The sequence below is a fragment of the Heliangelus exortis genome, chromosome 28 (assembly GCF_036169615.1).
Source record: "Heliangelus exortis chromosome 28, bHelExo1.hap1, whole genome shotgun sequence".
Taxonomy (NCBI): domain Eukaryota; kingdom Metazoa; phylum Chordata; class Aves; order Apodiformes; family Trochilidae; genus Heliangelus; species Heliangelus exortis.
In genome coordinates this window covers 3,154,951-3,169,409 of record NC_092449.1, presented here as the reverse complement: position 1 = coordinate 3,169,409, position 14,459 = coordinate 3,154,951, and the positions used below count along the sequence as shown (strand labels likewise).

The 14,459-nt window shown below is 56.2% G+C and overlaps 1 protein-coding gene across 3 annotated transcripts; it reads right to left on the bottom strand.

Annotated features, from left to right (window-relative positions):
- Nucleotides 1-2,672: 2,672 nt before the first annotated feature.
- On the bottom strand, nt 2,673-14,446 carry ARRDC2 (arrestin domain containing 2). Of its 3 annotated transcripts, none has more exons than XM_071728101.1 (8): nt 12,882-14,446; nt 6,551-6,617; nt 6,261-6,408; nt 5,833-5,935; nt 5,097-5,353; nt 4,628-4,787; nt 4,208-4,359; nt 2,673-4,115 (listed from the first exon to the last, which is right to left on the bottom strand). In XM_071728101.1, the coding sequence occupies exons 1-8, from the start codon at nt 13,135-13,137 to the stop codon at nt 4,062-4,064; spliced, it is 1,197 nt and encodes a 398-aa protein (XP_071584202.1). In that variant the 5' UTR covers nt 13,138-14,446; the 3' UTR covers nt 2,673-4,061. The 3 variants fall into 3 exon arrangements, with proteins under 3 accessions (XP_071584202.1, XP_071584201.1, XP_071584204.1); XM_071728100.1 differs by lacking the exon at nt 12,882-14,446 and adding an exon at nt 7,832-8,242; XM_071728103.1 differs by lacking the exon at nt 12,882-14,446 and adding an exon at nt 8,068-8,185 and having other exon boundaries at nt 6,551-6,619.
- Between the last annotated feature and the right edge of the window lie 13 nt (nt 14,447-14,459).

Below are 14,459 nucleotides of genomic sequence, written 5' to 3'. Positions count from 1 at the left end.
CCTGAGCACCCGTGGGTGCCCACCCCGGGCTGCGAGCCCGGCCTCGGAAAGCTGGAAAGATGCTGAAATTGGGCAAGATGGGAGAAGGAGCAGCTTGTTTTGGGAGCTGGATGGGTGCCCGAGCCTGGGAGGCAGCAGCCGCCCCGCTAATCCCCGGCACTCACATCACAGCGGCACATTCTGTCCCTGCCAGCGCTGGGACGGCTGCGGGCGTCGAGTGTCACCCTCACTGCCTGAGTGTCACCCTCACTGCCTGTCACCCTCACTGCTTGTCACCCGCCCCAAGCCACAGCCATCCCACCACAGGACAACAGCCTCGAGCAAAGGCTGCGGCTGCCGGGCAGGGACCCAGTGACCACCAGCAATGGGGACCTGGGGGGAAGCAGCAGCCCCCAGCATCCTGCAGAGAAGGACCAGGAAGGGGGTCCTGACACCTTATAGGGTCCTGAGCTGCCCCAGAGGGGTCCCAGCACCCTGAAAAGCCATGAAGTGCATATGGGAAGGTCCCAGCACCCTGTAAGGTCCTGAGTTGGGAGTCCCAGCACCCTGTAGAGCCAGGAGGTGTCCTGGGTGGGTGTCCCAGCACCTTGTAAGGACCTGAGTTGGGGGTCCCAGCACTCTGCAGCCCCCTGAATTGCCTTGGAGGGGTTCCAGCACCCCACTGCCCAGGGTAGGGGGGGGGGTGTCCCATATTTTTGGGTCTGGAGGGCAAAATGAAAAATAAAGAGAGCAAAGCTGAGCTGGGAGGGGAGGTACAGGGCAGGGGGGAGGTTGGCGTTTCCCTGCCTCTCGCGAGGAGCAGATTGTGCCGGGTGGTCTGGGAAGCATTTTCCAGCAGTGGGGGCCAAGAACTATAAATATCCCCAGCACTGTGATTTCATAACCTGCCTCCTGCCTCTCCTGCCACAGCCAACACCGCCGCGCGTTGAACGGGGACATCCGGACTCAGCACCCACCCATGGAGCCCCCCTGAACAATCCCCCCCTCCCACGTTGGTAACTGGGGGAATGGCCAGGACTGTTCAAACGAGGACTTTGGAATTGGGGAAGATAAACAGCAGCAGCAGGGGCACAGCCAGGGACTGTGGAAGTGTTGCCAGGGTGGGGGGGGGGTTCACACTCCATGCCCCCGCTCCGAGTATCCAGACAGGGTATTTTTAGTCCCTTTGGGATTGAGGAGCTGGAAGTGACCCAGTCGTGCCGTGCCCCCAGCCTGGCAGCTCTACCATCCCCTGAGAAAAACCTGGAGGCAGCAGCAAGAGTTCTTGCTGGAAAGATCCCTTCCCACATGGGGAGTGGGAGCAGTGCCCACCGGTGTTGGGTTCCCCGTCCCGGCATGGCCTGTCCCCGGGGTTGTCACTGTTACTGGGGGATGTCCTTTCCCAGAAAGGCTCAGTGGGATGGATGGGATGCTCTCCTCCCCCTCCAGCCCTGGGAATAAGAATCCCCTTGTGCAGCCAGGGCAGATGATCAGGGTCTGACCAGCACCATCCCCACCGCCGGTGCAGAATGGCAGCCTTGTGCTGTGCTGAGGGGCTGATCACAGGGATTCTTGCAGAGGAACTTTTAACCAGAGGGAGGGTTGGAGGTTTTTGGTTTTGGTTTTTGGTTTTTTTTGTGCCCTCTCTGATGTCCTCAGAGTGCTCCAGCATGGTTGAACCACTGGGCCACGCAGCAGCAGCCACCGCAGGCGGCAGATCCAGGCACGCGTTTCCCTGGAGGAGGGTGCAAACCAAATTCCCTGCAAGGATGGTTCATCCTCTTCCAAGGAAAATGAGTCAGGGTGGCCAGGGATGCCAAATCAGTTTTGAATCAAGGTTGCATGAGCACTGGGCAAACTCAGGGACAAGTTATCTCTCTGCCCGAGGCCCAGGGCCTGGCCCACGGAGGGAGCATGTGCTCTGATGCTGAGCAGCTCAGTAAACAGCAGCAAAAAAAAAAAAAAAAAAAAAAAAAAGGGGGAAAAAAAATAAAATCACATTCCAGCAGCAACATTTTTAAACAGCATGGGCTAGAGAGGCACAACTCAAACTCTGACTCAATCCCTGCTCTGCATGTGCCAAGGTTTGCAGGGCTCGGCAGAGATGTGGAGCATGGCAACACCATTAAAATCAAATCCCAACCCTGGGGAGCAGGTGAAGGAGCTCTCTGCTCTTCCTGCACATTGCTGGCATGCTGAGGCTGATCCCAACCCTCCTGGGGAATGATGGAGCCACCACAGGAGTGTCCCAGCTCCCAGTTGGACTTTCCGGGTCCCTGCCTGGTTCTTGGGATGGAGAAGAGTGAATCTCCAGCAGCCTGGACACAAATAGGGAATAAGAGTGGAAAAATACAACAGGATTGCTCAGGAGCCTGCTGAGCCAAGGATGGGGAAGGGGCCAAACCAGCATGGGGGTGTTGGGAGCTGGAGCATTGCTCTAGGCACACACTGGAGGAGCCCAACACCCAGGCAGGGCAGGGAGCTCTGGGGGGTTGAATCCTGCTGAGGGGCCCAGTTAATCCCAGTGCAGTGTGGGACTGGGCGCAGGGTGGAACTGGGTGCCTGTGGGGCCATGAAGAGAGAGGAGGGAGTGTTCCTGCTCTGAGATCCTGAGATCCCAGCTGCCACGTGAACTGCACGGCTCTGGAGAAGGGGAAGCAGAAAGAGAGTGCCAGGCAACATCTGGCAGCATCTGGGTTGAAAGAATTTATTTCCAACAAAAATTCCCCAACAAAAAGTGGTACAAAAAGACTCATCAGAGAGAAGAGTGGTCGTTACAAAAGTGTTCACAAATACAAAAAATAAAATAAAACCAAAAATCATCTGAGCAACCCCCAGGGAGCACGGCCCCAGCGTGGACTCTACAGTCTCTGCTTTGGTCACACCTGGGGAGGGTTTGCTCAGTGAGGGAATGCAAAGGTCCTCAGCACCCAAATTCTGCAGAGCCCCTGGCATGCTCAAGCAGTCCTTGCTCCAACACCCAGCTCACTGGTTCCCACTCCAGTGAGCACAGGTTGCTGCTGTGTCACCACCACACTGGGGCCACTGACTCCTCTAGGGGGTAAGGATCAAGCCCATGCTGGACTCCTGACCCTGAAGGACTCATTTCAACTCCACATCTCCCATCAGCATTTGTGGAAGCCACCAGCCTCTGAACAGGCTTCCTTCCCATCTCCTTGGCCACCAAGGAGATGCCAGACCCACAGTTCCAGCCCCCCGTGGCAGTACCATGAAGCTGAGGGGAAGGGTTTTCAGCCTCATTGTGGTGGACACCTCAGCACACGGGGCAGGCTTGGTGCTGACACACAGGAATCAGCTTTCTTGTTCTTGGTAAATAGCACCAAAATGCTGCTGTGGGCTCATAAATCCATTCCCCAGGTCCTCAGCCCTTAAAACAGCTCAAGGGAGCCCTGAGTTTTGGTACACTACCCCAAATTGTTCTCCCTGGAGGCATCACCAGGCTCGTGGCAAAGATTATCAGCAGTGGAGGAAGTCCCTGCTTCATTTGGCCAGAAAAAAGCTTTTGACTTCCTTAGGGAACTGCAATCCTGGTGAGCTGCTGCAGCAGAAGGGCTGCACCTGCGTCCCCACGGGACTCAAACCCCAGCAGATTAAAATATTCTCAAGAAATTCCAAGAAATACCTCCAAGCTCCTGTTTTCCACTCCAGGAGTGACCAGAGCACAGCTCCTGCGGGCGAGGGGAGAACAAACCTCCTCTTCTTTGTACCCTGAAACCCTGAGGCAGTTCTTGACCCTCCTCCTCCTGCCCAAGCACACATAGAGCTGCTCCACACCACGGGGATCCCACTTCTTCTCCTCCCATGCACAAGTCCTTGACACCAAGCTGGGTGTCAACCCGTGGGACAGTCACAAGAGGAGCTGAGCACGGTGGACAGAGCCGGGGGGGCTCGGCACTGCGGGAGCTTCACGGCCACCAGAGAACCCATTTCCAGCCCAAAGTGCTGCAAGGGTGAAAGCTTTCATCCCAAGGGGATGTCACCCCTGATATCCCAAGGGGATGTCACCCCTGATATCCCAAGGGGATGTCACCACGCTGACAACCACGTCTCAGGCTCTTCTCTCAACAGGTCATGCAGCGCGGACGGATGTCAGCTGAAGGGGGGTTGGGATCGATCTGCAAAGCCAAGTTGAGAGTCAAGAACTTCAGAAATGAGAACATCCCAGCCTGGTCTCCACCAGCCCACCCAGCCCAGGGGGATTTGGTACCTCTGAATACAGAGGAGGTGGTCGGAAGCGAAATTCCTGGATGTAGGCAAAGAAAGGACCTTCCAGGATGCCACCGAGTTCGCTGCGGCACGGCGGGGCCAGGCTCTGCTCGGCCTCCGGGCTGGACACAACTGCTGAGTATTCAGGAGGAGCTGAAGGGAGGAGAGAACCCTCAGGGAACAGCAAACTCCATAGATAGCAGACATAAAAAAGCCTCAAATCCACCATTTCCCCAACCCTCCCAATTCGATGGGGAAGGAACCCGGCAGATGCAGCACCAGAACCCCCCAAAAAAAAATTAAGTTAAAAAAGAAAAAGCTGGTCCTGGAGCAAGAGAGGAGGTTGAGAATTTGCTCCGACCCTCTCGGCCCACAGAAGGGTGCAGCATCCAGACAGCTCCCAGGGGAGGGAGAGGCTCACCCTCTGGCTGCTCTGGGATGGGGCTGAGCCAGTCCAGGTTGACACTGTACTGGCTGCTGACGCTGGATGTGCGGCTCCCAAAGGGATGGAGGGGGATGGTTCCAATGACAAGTGGCAGTTCAAGGAGCAGCTTGGACGTCCCAGGAATATCCACACAAACCTGCAGACAGGAGACAGCAGGGAAGCTTTACTGGTGGTGTTTCCCCCAGAGCACTGCCTAGGAGGGATTTTTTGCATGGAATCATTATTGAAGGGTTTGTGTTGGAGGGACCTTCAAGCTCATCCAGTTCCAACCCTCCTGGCATGGGCAGGGACACCTTCCACTAGACCAGGTTGCTCCAAACCCCATCCAACCTGACCTTCAACACTGCCAGGGATGAGGCAAGCAATTCTGGCAGTGGGATGGAAAGGGAGAGGAAGGGAAGAACCAACCCTACACTGAGCAATGCTCCCTGGGATGTCCCCTCACCTTCAGGGAATATTCCACCTGGATGATGCGGCACTGGAGGATAGATGGACCCACCGGGGGGATCTTCAGGGCCCGCCCGTGCCACACTTCCCTCTTCCCAGCTGCGATGGAGTCACCCACAATGGTGGTCACCACTGCTTTCTTCTGCTTCTTGGTGCCCCGAGCGATGAAGGTCTGAGTCTGGACGATGGCTGCCTTGGGCACCACCGCTCGGCTTGTGCCGTTGTCGATCTCAGCAAAGATAGGGATGACCTCACCTGCCAAAAGACACAAACACAGATGATGGAAGAGGGGAAAAGGAGCCCGGTCCTGCCCCAAGCAGCTCCTGCAGGGGATCAGCAACGTTGCTGATGCCTTCTGTCTGGTTTTGGAGCCTGTCCCCAAGAGGCTGCCCGCGGCAGGTGGGACACCCTAAAGCGCTCCCACTGATTTTTGTGCCAGAATTCAAGAGCCCAGTTGTAGTGAAATGAGGCAACCAGGTGCCACTCATTGCCAGGTAGTGGGCATGAGCTTGTGTTAAGCCCACCCGTGCCTGATTAGGGTGGGCCCCCACTGCACATGAGCAGGATTAGGGGGCCAATAAAAGGTGAGGCACAGGTGGGCTTAGCACAAGCTCATGCCTGCTACCTGGCAATTAGTGGCACCCGGTTGCCTCATTTCACTACACCCAGTGACCCCCAAAAGTGACCCCAAGAACACACTGAACCCAAAGCCCTTCTCCCCAGAGGTGGCTCACCTGGGGTGTAGCCTTTTCGGTCAATCTTGGCAGTCACAGAAACCTGGCCACGGTTGCAGTACCAAGCACGAGCAAGTTTCTCCTTAGCACCAGCCTGGGGAGCCTGAAGAAAAGGAAATATTTCAAGTATTTTGTAACAAAGGATGAAACTGAAAGCAAGCACCTCCCTGGCACTGAGAACCTGCCAGGGGAACATCAGCAACAGCTTCAGGATCTGATGCAAGATGCTGTTGCAATACATGAAAGTTTCCAAAAACTCAAGAGCCACGGATGATCTCTGCCCAGCCCTGGGAACACCGGAGGGCACAAATTACAGGGGACAAATATTCCACCTGAAACCCAACCCTGCGATGCCCGGGCAGGGGCAGACACCTTCCCCGGGGCAGTTTTGGGTCTTGTTGCCCCGAGGTGGAGCAGGAGGAGCTCACCAGCAGTGCAGGTGTGTTGATGTCGATGGGTTCAATCACTGTGAACTCCTTCTTCACCTTCCTGACCGTGGCCCAGGGTCTGTGCAGTTTGGCTTTCACCCAATAGCGGATACTGCCGTGCTTCCCCTCGAAGGAGGTGGCCAGGGTCCTGGGGAGGAGCAAGGAGCAAATGAGAAAGGTTTCTCTGCCAGAAGGTCGGTTCCGAGGTGGTCTGTGACCTCCCGGGGTCTGCGTCGGTCACCAAGAGGCACCCGCTTTGTATCAGGGTAAGAAAAAAGATGTCCACTTACTCAGGGAGCTGGAAGGTGAAGGGGAACTCGTGCCTCCCCGCCTGCAGGATGGTGACTTCACCATTGTCTGTGGGCAAAACAGATTCCTGAAGATTATTTCCCTCCTCCAGATCTTTCTCCCTGGGAAAATTGGTGGCTGCACAGTATCCCCTGATACACCCCCTTGCTGCACAGTACCAAAAAAAAAAAAAAAGTACCCAAGACTTACAGCATCCCAAAATGTACTCAGGAGGTACAGCACCCCAAAATGTGCCCAGGATGTACAGCACCCAGCAAAAGAGCAGTGGGATGGCACAGGAATATTTCTGTCAGGGTCTGGCTGCAGCAGCAGTGACAAAGCTGTGACACCAGAGCAGGGTGCCAGGTCCTGTCTGCTCTTCACGTGTCCCCAAGCATGTACGACCTGGGCAGCTTCCCCGGGTGGGCTCTGCTCACCCTGCAGACACCCCCAGGGTCTGCACCCTCATCCTACTTGCATGTGCACCCAGACCCCATCCTGCCCAGCCCCTAGGGCACCTAGGCACCCAGATTTCAGCTGAGAGGGGGGTATCGTGCACCCAAATTTCAGGCAGGGTGTCTCAGGCACCCAGATTTCAGCTGAGAAGGGGGTATCGTGCACCCAAATTTCAGGCAGGGTGTCTCAGGCACCCAGATTTCAGCTGAGAGGGGGGTATTATGCACCCAAATTTCAGGCAGGGTGTCTCAGGCACCCACATTTCAGCTGAGAGGGGGGTATTATGCACCCAGATTTCAGGCAGGGTGTCTCAGGCACCCAGATTTCAGCTGAGAAGGGGGTATCGTGCACCCAGATTTCAGGCAGGGTGTCTCAGGCACCCACATTTCAGCTGAGAGGGGGGTATTATGCACCCAGATTTCAGGCAGGGTGTCTCAGGCACCCAGATTTCAGCTGGCTGCAGTGTCTGCAGCACCCAGCACCTGAGGTGTCCCATGCTGAGCCGTGCACCCAGATTTCAGCCGAGGGGTTTCATGCACCCAGAAGCTGGGTGTCCCACACACCCAGGTTTCAGCCAGCTGGGGTGCCTGCAGCACCCACTACCCTAAGTGTCCCATGCACCCTGATTTCAACTGGGGGTTATCATGCACCCAGCAGCCAGGGGGGGGTCCCAAGGCACCCAGATTTCAGCCGTGGGGGGCGGGGAAGAAGATTATCAGCAGCCAAGGGGGTCCCAAGCTGCCCCACACACCCCAATATTTCACCCCCGGCGGTCTCCGGGGCACCCACGCCCCTACTCCTGGAGCCACCCCCCATGGGTGCCGTACCTGTGGGTGCCACCAACGTGTCGTGATGATTAAGAAACTCCACCCGGTCGCTGTAGCTTTGCGTGTAGGCTGTGCTGGAGCCGGCGCTGCGGGATTCGGTCCAGTGAACGCGGGCAGCGCCCATCGCCCGCAGCCTCAGGGCTCCGAGCCTCGCTGCCGCCGCCAGCTCCAGCACCACCCTCCCCGACACCGTTTGCCCGGGATTAAAGCCAACCGGACCATCCCTTTCCGTCCCTTCTAGCACGATTACAAAACGTTTCAAACGATCGAAAATCATGGCGAGGAAATAACAAAAAAAACAAAACAAAAAAAACCCCCCCGAAACCACAAAACCCCAAAACCTCCCGACTTCAACCTCTCCCCGCCCGCCGCTGGTTTTAAGCGACCGAAGCTCCCGGGGGCGGCCCCGGTGGGGCGGGGCGGGAGGGGACGGGGCGGCCCCATCGGGCTCTGCAAAACAAGGCATGGAGCATGTGCGGGACGGCCCCTCCGCACCTCTTCGGCTCCGTGGGTCCCCCACGGGAGGCCCACGCAACCCACGGAGCCGGGAAGGAGTGGGAGGGCGATGGTTCCTAAGGGTGCGTGTCCCATCCCAGCGTCTCCCTCCACACCTCGATGTCACCCCGAGGGGTGTCTGGATAGTGGCACCAGCTGGAATGTGTCCCCAGGAAGGATCAGCCTTGTGGTGACCACACAGGGGACACTGTTGGTCCCCCAAACCCCCCCGTCCCGCTGTCCCATTCCACCCATAGCCTTAACTGGTGCCTATCCCATCCCAGCATGGTCCTCCTGCCACCCCAGGATGTGTCTGGACTGTGCCACCCACAGGAACATGTCCCAGGGGACCAGGACCCGAGCAGCCCCAGCCCCAGGGTCACCACGCAGGGCACACGCGTGTGAGCGCTCCCATCACCACCCATTGCTCAGTGCCCCCCACCCTGAACCCCCCCACACCACCCTCCCATGCTGCTGTCCCATCTCAACTACATCCTTCCTTTCCCAGGATTCTGAACAGGCTGCAACTGGATCCGGGCTCCCAGCGTGGCCAACTGGCACCGAAAGGAAAAGCCGGTCTGGGACACGGCTTCCCTTATTTCTAAGAAATCAAGGACTGGCTCTGGTTCAGCTTGTGCAACCCCAGAGGGAGGCAGGCAGGTTGTTAACCAGGCCAGTGCTGGTTTTCCAGCACCTCGTGCCAGGGGTTGCATGGAGTGGCTTCAAATCCCAGGAGCAAATCATTCCTGTGGGGGGAGGGCACGGGCTTGGGGGGTGGCAATGGGGTAAAAGCACCCAAACTGATGATTCCCAGGGTGGGCATCACCACAAGCAGTGCCCCAAGAGCACAGAAGCAATCATAGAATTGTTCTGGTTGGAAATGACTTTTAAGGTCATGGAAGTCCAACCATAACCCAACTCTACCAACCATTCAGCCAGCTCTGCCCGTGGTGCTAATCCATGGCCCTCAGCACCACATTCCACAGCTTCTGAACATTTCCAGGGATGGGGATTCCACCCCCTCCCTGGGCAGTCTGTTTCTGTGTTTGATAACCCTGCCAGTGAAGAAGTTTCTTCTCCTCTCCAATCTAAACCTCCCCTGGCACGACTTGAGGCTCTTTCCTCTTGTCCTGTTGCTTGTTCCTTGGGAGCAGAAGCTCCAACCTCCTCTCAGGGGGTTGCAGAGAGCCAGAGGGTCTCTCCTCAGCCTCCTTTGCTCCAGGATCAACACCCCCAGGTTCTTCAGCTGCTCCTCAGAAGTTCTCCAGACCCTTCTCTTTGTTCTCCAGGCCCTTCCCCAGCTCCGTTGCTCTTCTCTGGACATGCTCCAGTCCTTCTTGTCATGAGGGGCCCAAAATTCATCCCAAGATTCAAGATGTGGCCTCATCAGTGCCCAGCACAGGAGCACCCTGGTCCTGCTGGCCACACCAGTGCTGATGAGATGTTGGCAAAGGGAGGAGAAAGGGATCTACCCCTGCCCCAAAAGGGTTAATGCAGCTTTAGAAACCTCCACTTTCATCCTGATAGTCACAGTTGTGGAGCACCAAAGCTCTCCACCCCATGCACAGGCTGGAGACAAGACAAAAGAGGCCTTCAAAAAATGTTACTTGGAATTTGGCCGCTGAAATGTTGAGGATTTTTTGAGTTGCTCCCAGCCATGCTGGGCAGGACCTGCTGTGCTGAGTGGGGTTGATCTCAGTCACCAAAAATGAGCTGGGCTGAAGCCTTGCAAAGCTTGAGTTGTCACCAAGGGCTGTCTGGGATTATTTGTCTCCTTCCCCGAGGGATGGGGACGGGGTTTGGGTTTGTGTCCGTGACCATTTGTTGCCACAAGCAAACATGAACACTGGGAAGGGAACCCAACCACAATGGGAGAGGAGGAAGGCAGGCATGTCACAGGAGTTTAGGGGTGATGCCAGCTCTGGGAAGGTGCCTGGTGTCCCCCTGGAGATCCATTAGAGGTGGGGGGGTCTCAAGAGGAGATGGAGTCTCAGGCAGACCCAGGCAGCTCCATCCTGCACTTGGCATGGGACCAGAATCCTGCACCCTGCCCATGGGACCAGAACCTCCTGTGTCAGCTTCATGAGATGTCCACAGCCACCTCTTGTTGCTTCCATGTGGGATGGGAAAACCCTCTCTGACCTCTTTGGGACCCCAAAACCAGGAGGAAGTCTCCTCCAAGAGCTTTCCATTCCAGAATGCTCCTGGGTTCCCAACCCCAACTTCACACCCAGGCCAGGCTGGTGCAGGAAAGATCTCCAACTCTTCAGCCCCATCTAGAGTCTGGCCAGGCTTAAGCTGTGGTCTCAAGAGCAACTGACACCACTGCTGGGACCTGGTGGCTTCTTCCCACTGGCCCTGGAGCCACAAAAGGGTTCCTGGAAAGCCAGAGAGAGGAGAATGCAAGAAGTAAAAGGGTGAGCGAGCAGCTGTACCCTGACCCAAAATGGGGACAAGATGGGACCGTGAAGGAGCCTTGCAGAAGCTCACAATTGTGCACCAACATTCCATCCCTGCAGGATCTGGGAGTGTTGTGTGCAAGGATTAAGGTGTTGGTCAACTCCACCCCACGAGGGGACAAGATGTGCTCTTGACCCACATGCTCCAACTCTCCTGGTTATCTCCATAAAAATAAAATGGCATCCAGATGTTTGCCCCTTACCAGGGCAGGATTCCAGGCCTCTGGGAGGTGTTGTGGGATCCTGGGACAGAAAGGAGCACTGCACAAAAAGCATTTCTGTTTCCTAGGGCTCTCTTGCATCTCCAGAAGAGCCCAGGGCCTGCTTTGCACTTGCCCATTAAACCCAAATCTTTTCCTCCTTTAAACCCAAATCTTTTCCTCCTTTCCTGCTCCCTGAAATGATTACACAATTTCATGGACTCATGGAATGGTTTGGATTGGAAGGGACCTTAAAGCTCATCCAGTGCCACCCAGGTTGCTCCAAGCCCCATCCCAACCTTCAACTTCCAGGGATGGGGCAGCCACAGCTTCTCTGGGCAGCCTGGGCCAGGGGCTCATTCCCCTTATACGGAAGAATTTCTTCCTTACATCTTAGCCTGAATCTCCCCCTAAAGCCCCACGGAATGGCTCTGCCATGCAGTCTGAACATCCTTCTGCCCCTCTTGTTTCTTGTCTTGCAGCACAGCACCCGGTGGTGCCAGTGCTCAGCACCCTGCCAGGAAACTGCAGATAAAGCCAAGGGGGGAGCAGAAGGGAGAGCTCTTATCTCTGCCTCCCTTCCCTCCTCTGCTGCCTCGTTTCCATGGCAAAGCCCTGCGTTTTTCAAACAACAAGCAGACACACTTGAGCTCATGGAGAAGCAGCAAGAAGGGAGAAGTCACTGGGACTTTGGTATTGTGGCATGAGAGGATGGCATCAGGAAGGTTCAACTCCTCCAGTGCAGGGTAAGGGACAGAAACCACCAGCTCCAAGCCCCAGGAGCTCAGGGTGCTGGTGAAGATGCAGTTCCTCCTGGTTGAGGACCTTTCTCCAGATGGCTCCAGGGGCTCCTGTCCTACCACAATCCCAGCAGCACAATCCAAACGTGCTCATGGCAGCTTGTGGCTTCCCTATAGACACTCACTGCAAGGATAATGGGGAATAAAACTCACCCTGTGACCATCACCCAAACATTCCAAGTGCTCAGGACCTTCTCTGCTGGAGCTCAGGGCAAGGGTTTGTCCTGTGTCCTTCATGGTAATTGCAATGGCAAAGGGGGCATCCTTAGGCACAGCGTGGAAGAGCCACAGCCAAAAGACAGAAACTCCAGAGTAATGCAAGTGTTTGGAGCAGATGGCAAGGTAAAGTCATCCAGAAATAGAGGATATGGCCCTCCAGAGCAGACTAGAGATGGGAACACCTCCAGGAAGGCAGCTCAGGTCCTCATTCCACCACTCATTTCCTCCTGCAACCTCTATGTCTGCCAGCTAGGGCTGGCACCACTTTCTAAGCTGCACAATTAAATAACCTCAGTGTGAGTGATGTCCCACGGCCACTTCCAGGACAGGGTGGCACTGTGACACAGGCCATGCCAAGGTCATCAAAATCAGGACAAGGAGGAGAAAAAGCCACAGAGCTGTGTTTGTAACACTGCCATTGGAGGGGAGGGTAAAAGGCAGGCACTTTCATCAGGAAAGACAAAGTTAATGGGGGGAGGGATGGCTGTGATGTCCCATGTCCCTCAGCCCTGGATCATTTCATCCCGAGAGCACAAGGAATTCAGGAAGCAGAGGTAAGCAACGGGCCAGCTGGGCACACGGGTCCAGCATCAGGAAACCAAACCCAAATATTTACTGAACTCCTAAGTGCTCTTTCCACACTTGTGAACAGACACTTCTGTTTGCACTTCCCTGGGCAAACAGACCAAAACCCACAAGGCTCTCATGGCCCCCAGCTTGCAGGCAACCTCCCCAAAACCAGCAGCAGGCAGACCCTTGGCAAAGCCGAGGTCTCCTGAAGGACAACAGACGTTCTCCTGGACCTGGAGGGATCCTCCTGGAGGGGACACCAGCAGCCCAGGGGGGTCCCAACCCAGCACCCTGCACCAGAGCTTACCGGGGATGAGCCGGGAGCGGCGGTGCAGGAAGGTCTGGTAGGCTGTGTAGTCCCGGTAGACGGTGTTGAGCCCCACGCTGAGGCTCTCCAACCAGTGAACTGTGGCACGACCCTGAGCCAACACTTCCAGGGCCCTGATGCTCAGGGCCCCACGCAGCTCCAGCCTGACGAGGCCCCGCAGCAGCTCCCCACTGCCCCAGGCTCCCCCCTGCTCCAACTCCACCGACAAACTCCGCAGCCGTCCCGGGCGCTGCATCGCTTCCAGCCTTGAAGGTCCTCCAGGGAAAGGAGGAAAGAGCAAAGGCCGCAGTAGAGAAACCCCTAATTTATCCCAACCCCTCTAATTTATCCCAACCCCTTCCCTGGCCCAACCCTGTGGGCCTAATCCTGGCCAGGGTTGGCCTCGGCCCTGGTTTTGGTGGCGATGCTTCGGTGTTGACCTCACGCACGTGAGGCTGACGCTGGGATGGGGCCGTGGAGCTGAGTGACGTGGGGTGGTTTTTTTTTTTTTTTGGAAAAGCCAGTGGAGAAATAACGTGAGTTCATCTTATCTCTGAGTCACAGGCACTGTCAGGGTACAAGTGGGACGTGCTGGTGGCTCCGTAGCAGGGAGGGGATGTCACGCCGGCAGATTTCCACGTCACTGTGTGGGGAATCAAAGAAAGGCTGTTTGGCTTCCCTGGCCAGGCATTCCTGGGACATTGCTGGAAAAGGAGTTCAGAAAGCAAAGGCTCTCATCCCAAAAGCCAGTTTTACTTCCTGTGTCTGCATGTCACGTCGAAATCCACGTGAGAAAGAAAGTGGAGGACCACAGGGGCGTCCCAGCAACTGGTGTCACCAGCAGGTGATGTTCACCACCTACCCCTGAGGGGTGGCACGGGTGGCAGTGCCACCTCAGGGTGGCATCAAAGCAATGGGGTGGCCTCGTAGCAGAGGCAAGTCCCTGTCACTGTCCCAAATGATGCAGCCAGGGTGTTTAAATAGAAGTGCTTGCAGTGAACCTTTTGCCAGGCACTGAGGTGAGGCTCCTGTGTGGATTTGCAAGACTTGAGTATCTGGCTGTTTTCAGCAAAAAAATGTCCTTTTCCTGAGGGAATCACAGGCCAAGAGGAAAGAGGGGAGGGTTGTGGGTGCAGCCAGACTCGTGTGAACTGAACCCATCAGCTTCAAGAGGCTGAGAGGAGCTTGTGAAGCAGCAGCTGTGGCTGACCCTGCTCCCTTTGCCCCCAGCCTGATCCCTCCTCAAAATCCCTCTATCTCAGAGGGAGTGCAAGCTCAGCATTCAGGAGACTCACGTGAGTTATCAACCAACAAAAATAAAAGGCTCACCTCCAGGAAAACAGCCCAGTCATCAGAAGCTGGGGGAGAGCTGCCACGCTGCCTGGCTGCTCACTGACCTTTGGTTTCAGGCCTTGACACCAAAATCCAAACAAAAAAGAAGGGAATATTCCAGCCCTGACAGTGTCTCTCCCTTTGCTTCTCATCTCTGAGCTTCCCCCTGCCCCCCCTGCTTCCTCCAGCCCCAGGGCCTGCTGAGAGGCACCCAGTGGGTCTCACAAACCAGAGATGTGTCACCCG

What these genes read in the sequence shown, in the direction of transcription:
- ARRDC2 (XM_071728100.1), bottom strand. Translation starts at nt 8,108, where the DNA reads ATGATTTTCGATCGTTTGAAACGTTTTGTAATCGTGCTAGAAGGGACG. An exon ending in CACGTTGGTGGCACCCACAG is followed by an intron (nt 6,618 to 7,831) that starts GTACGGCACCCA and finishes TTTTGCCCACAG; the next exon opens with ACAATGGTGAAGTCACCATC. An exon ending in CACCTCCTCTGTATTCAGAG is followed by an intron (nt 4,116 to 4,207) that starts GTACCAAATCCC and finishes TTGGCTTTGCAG; the next exon opens with ATCGATCCCAACCCCCCTTC.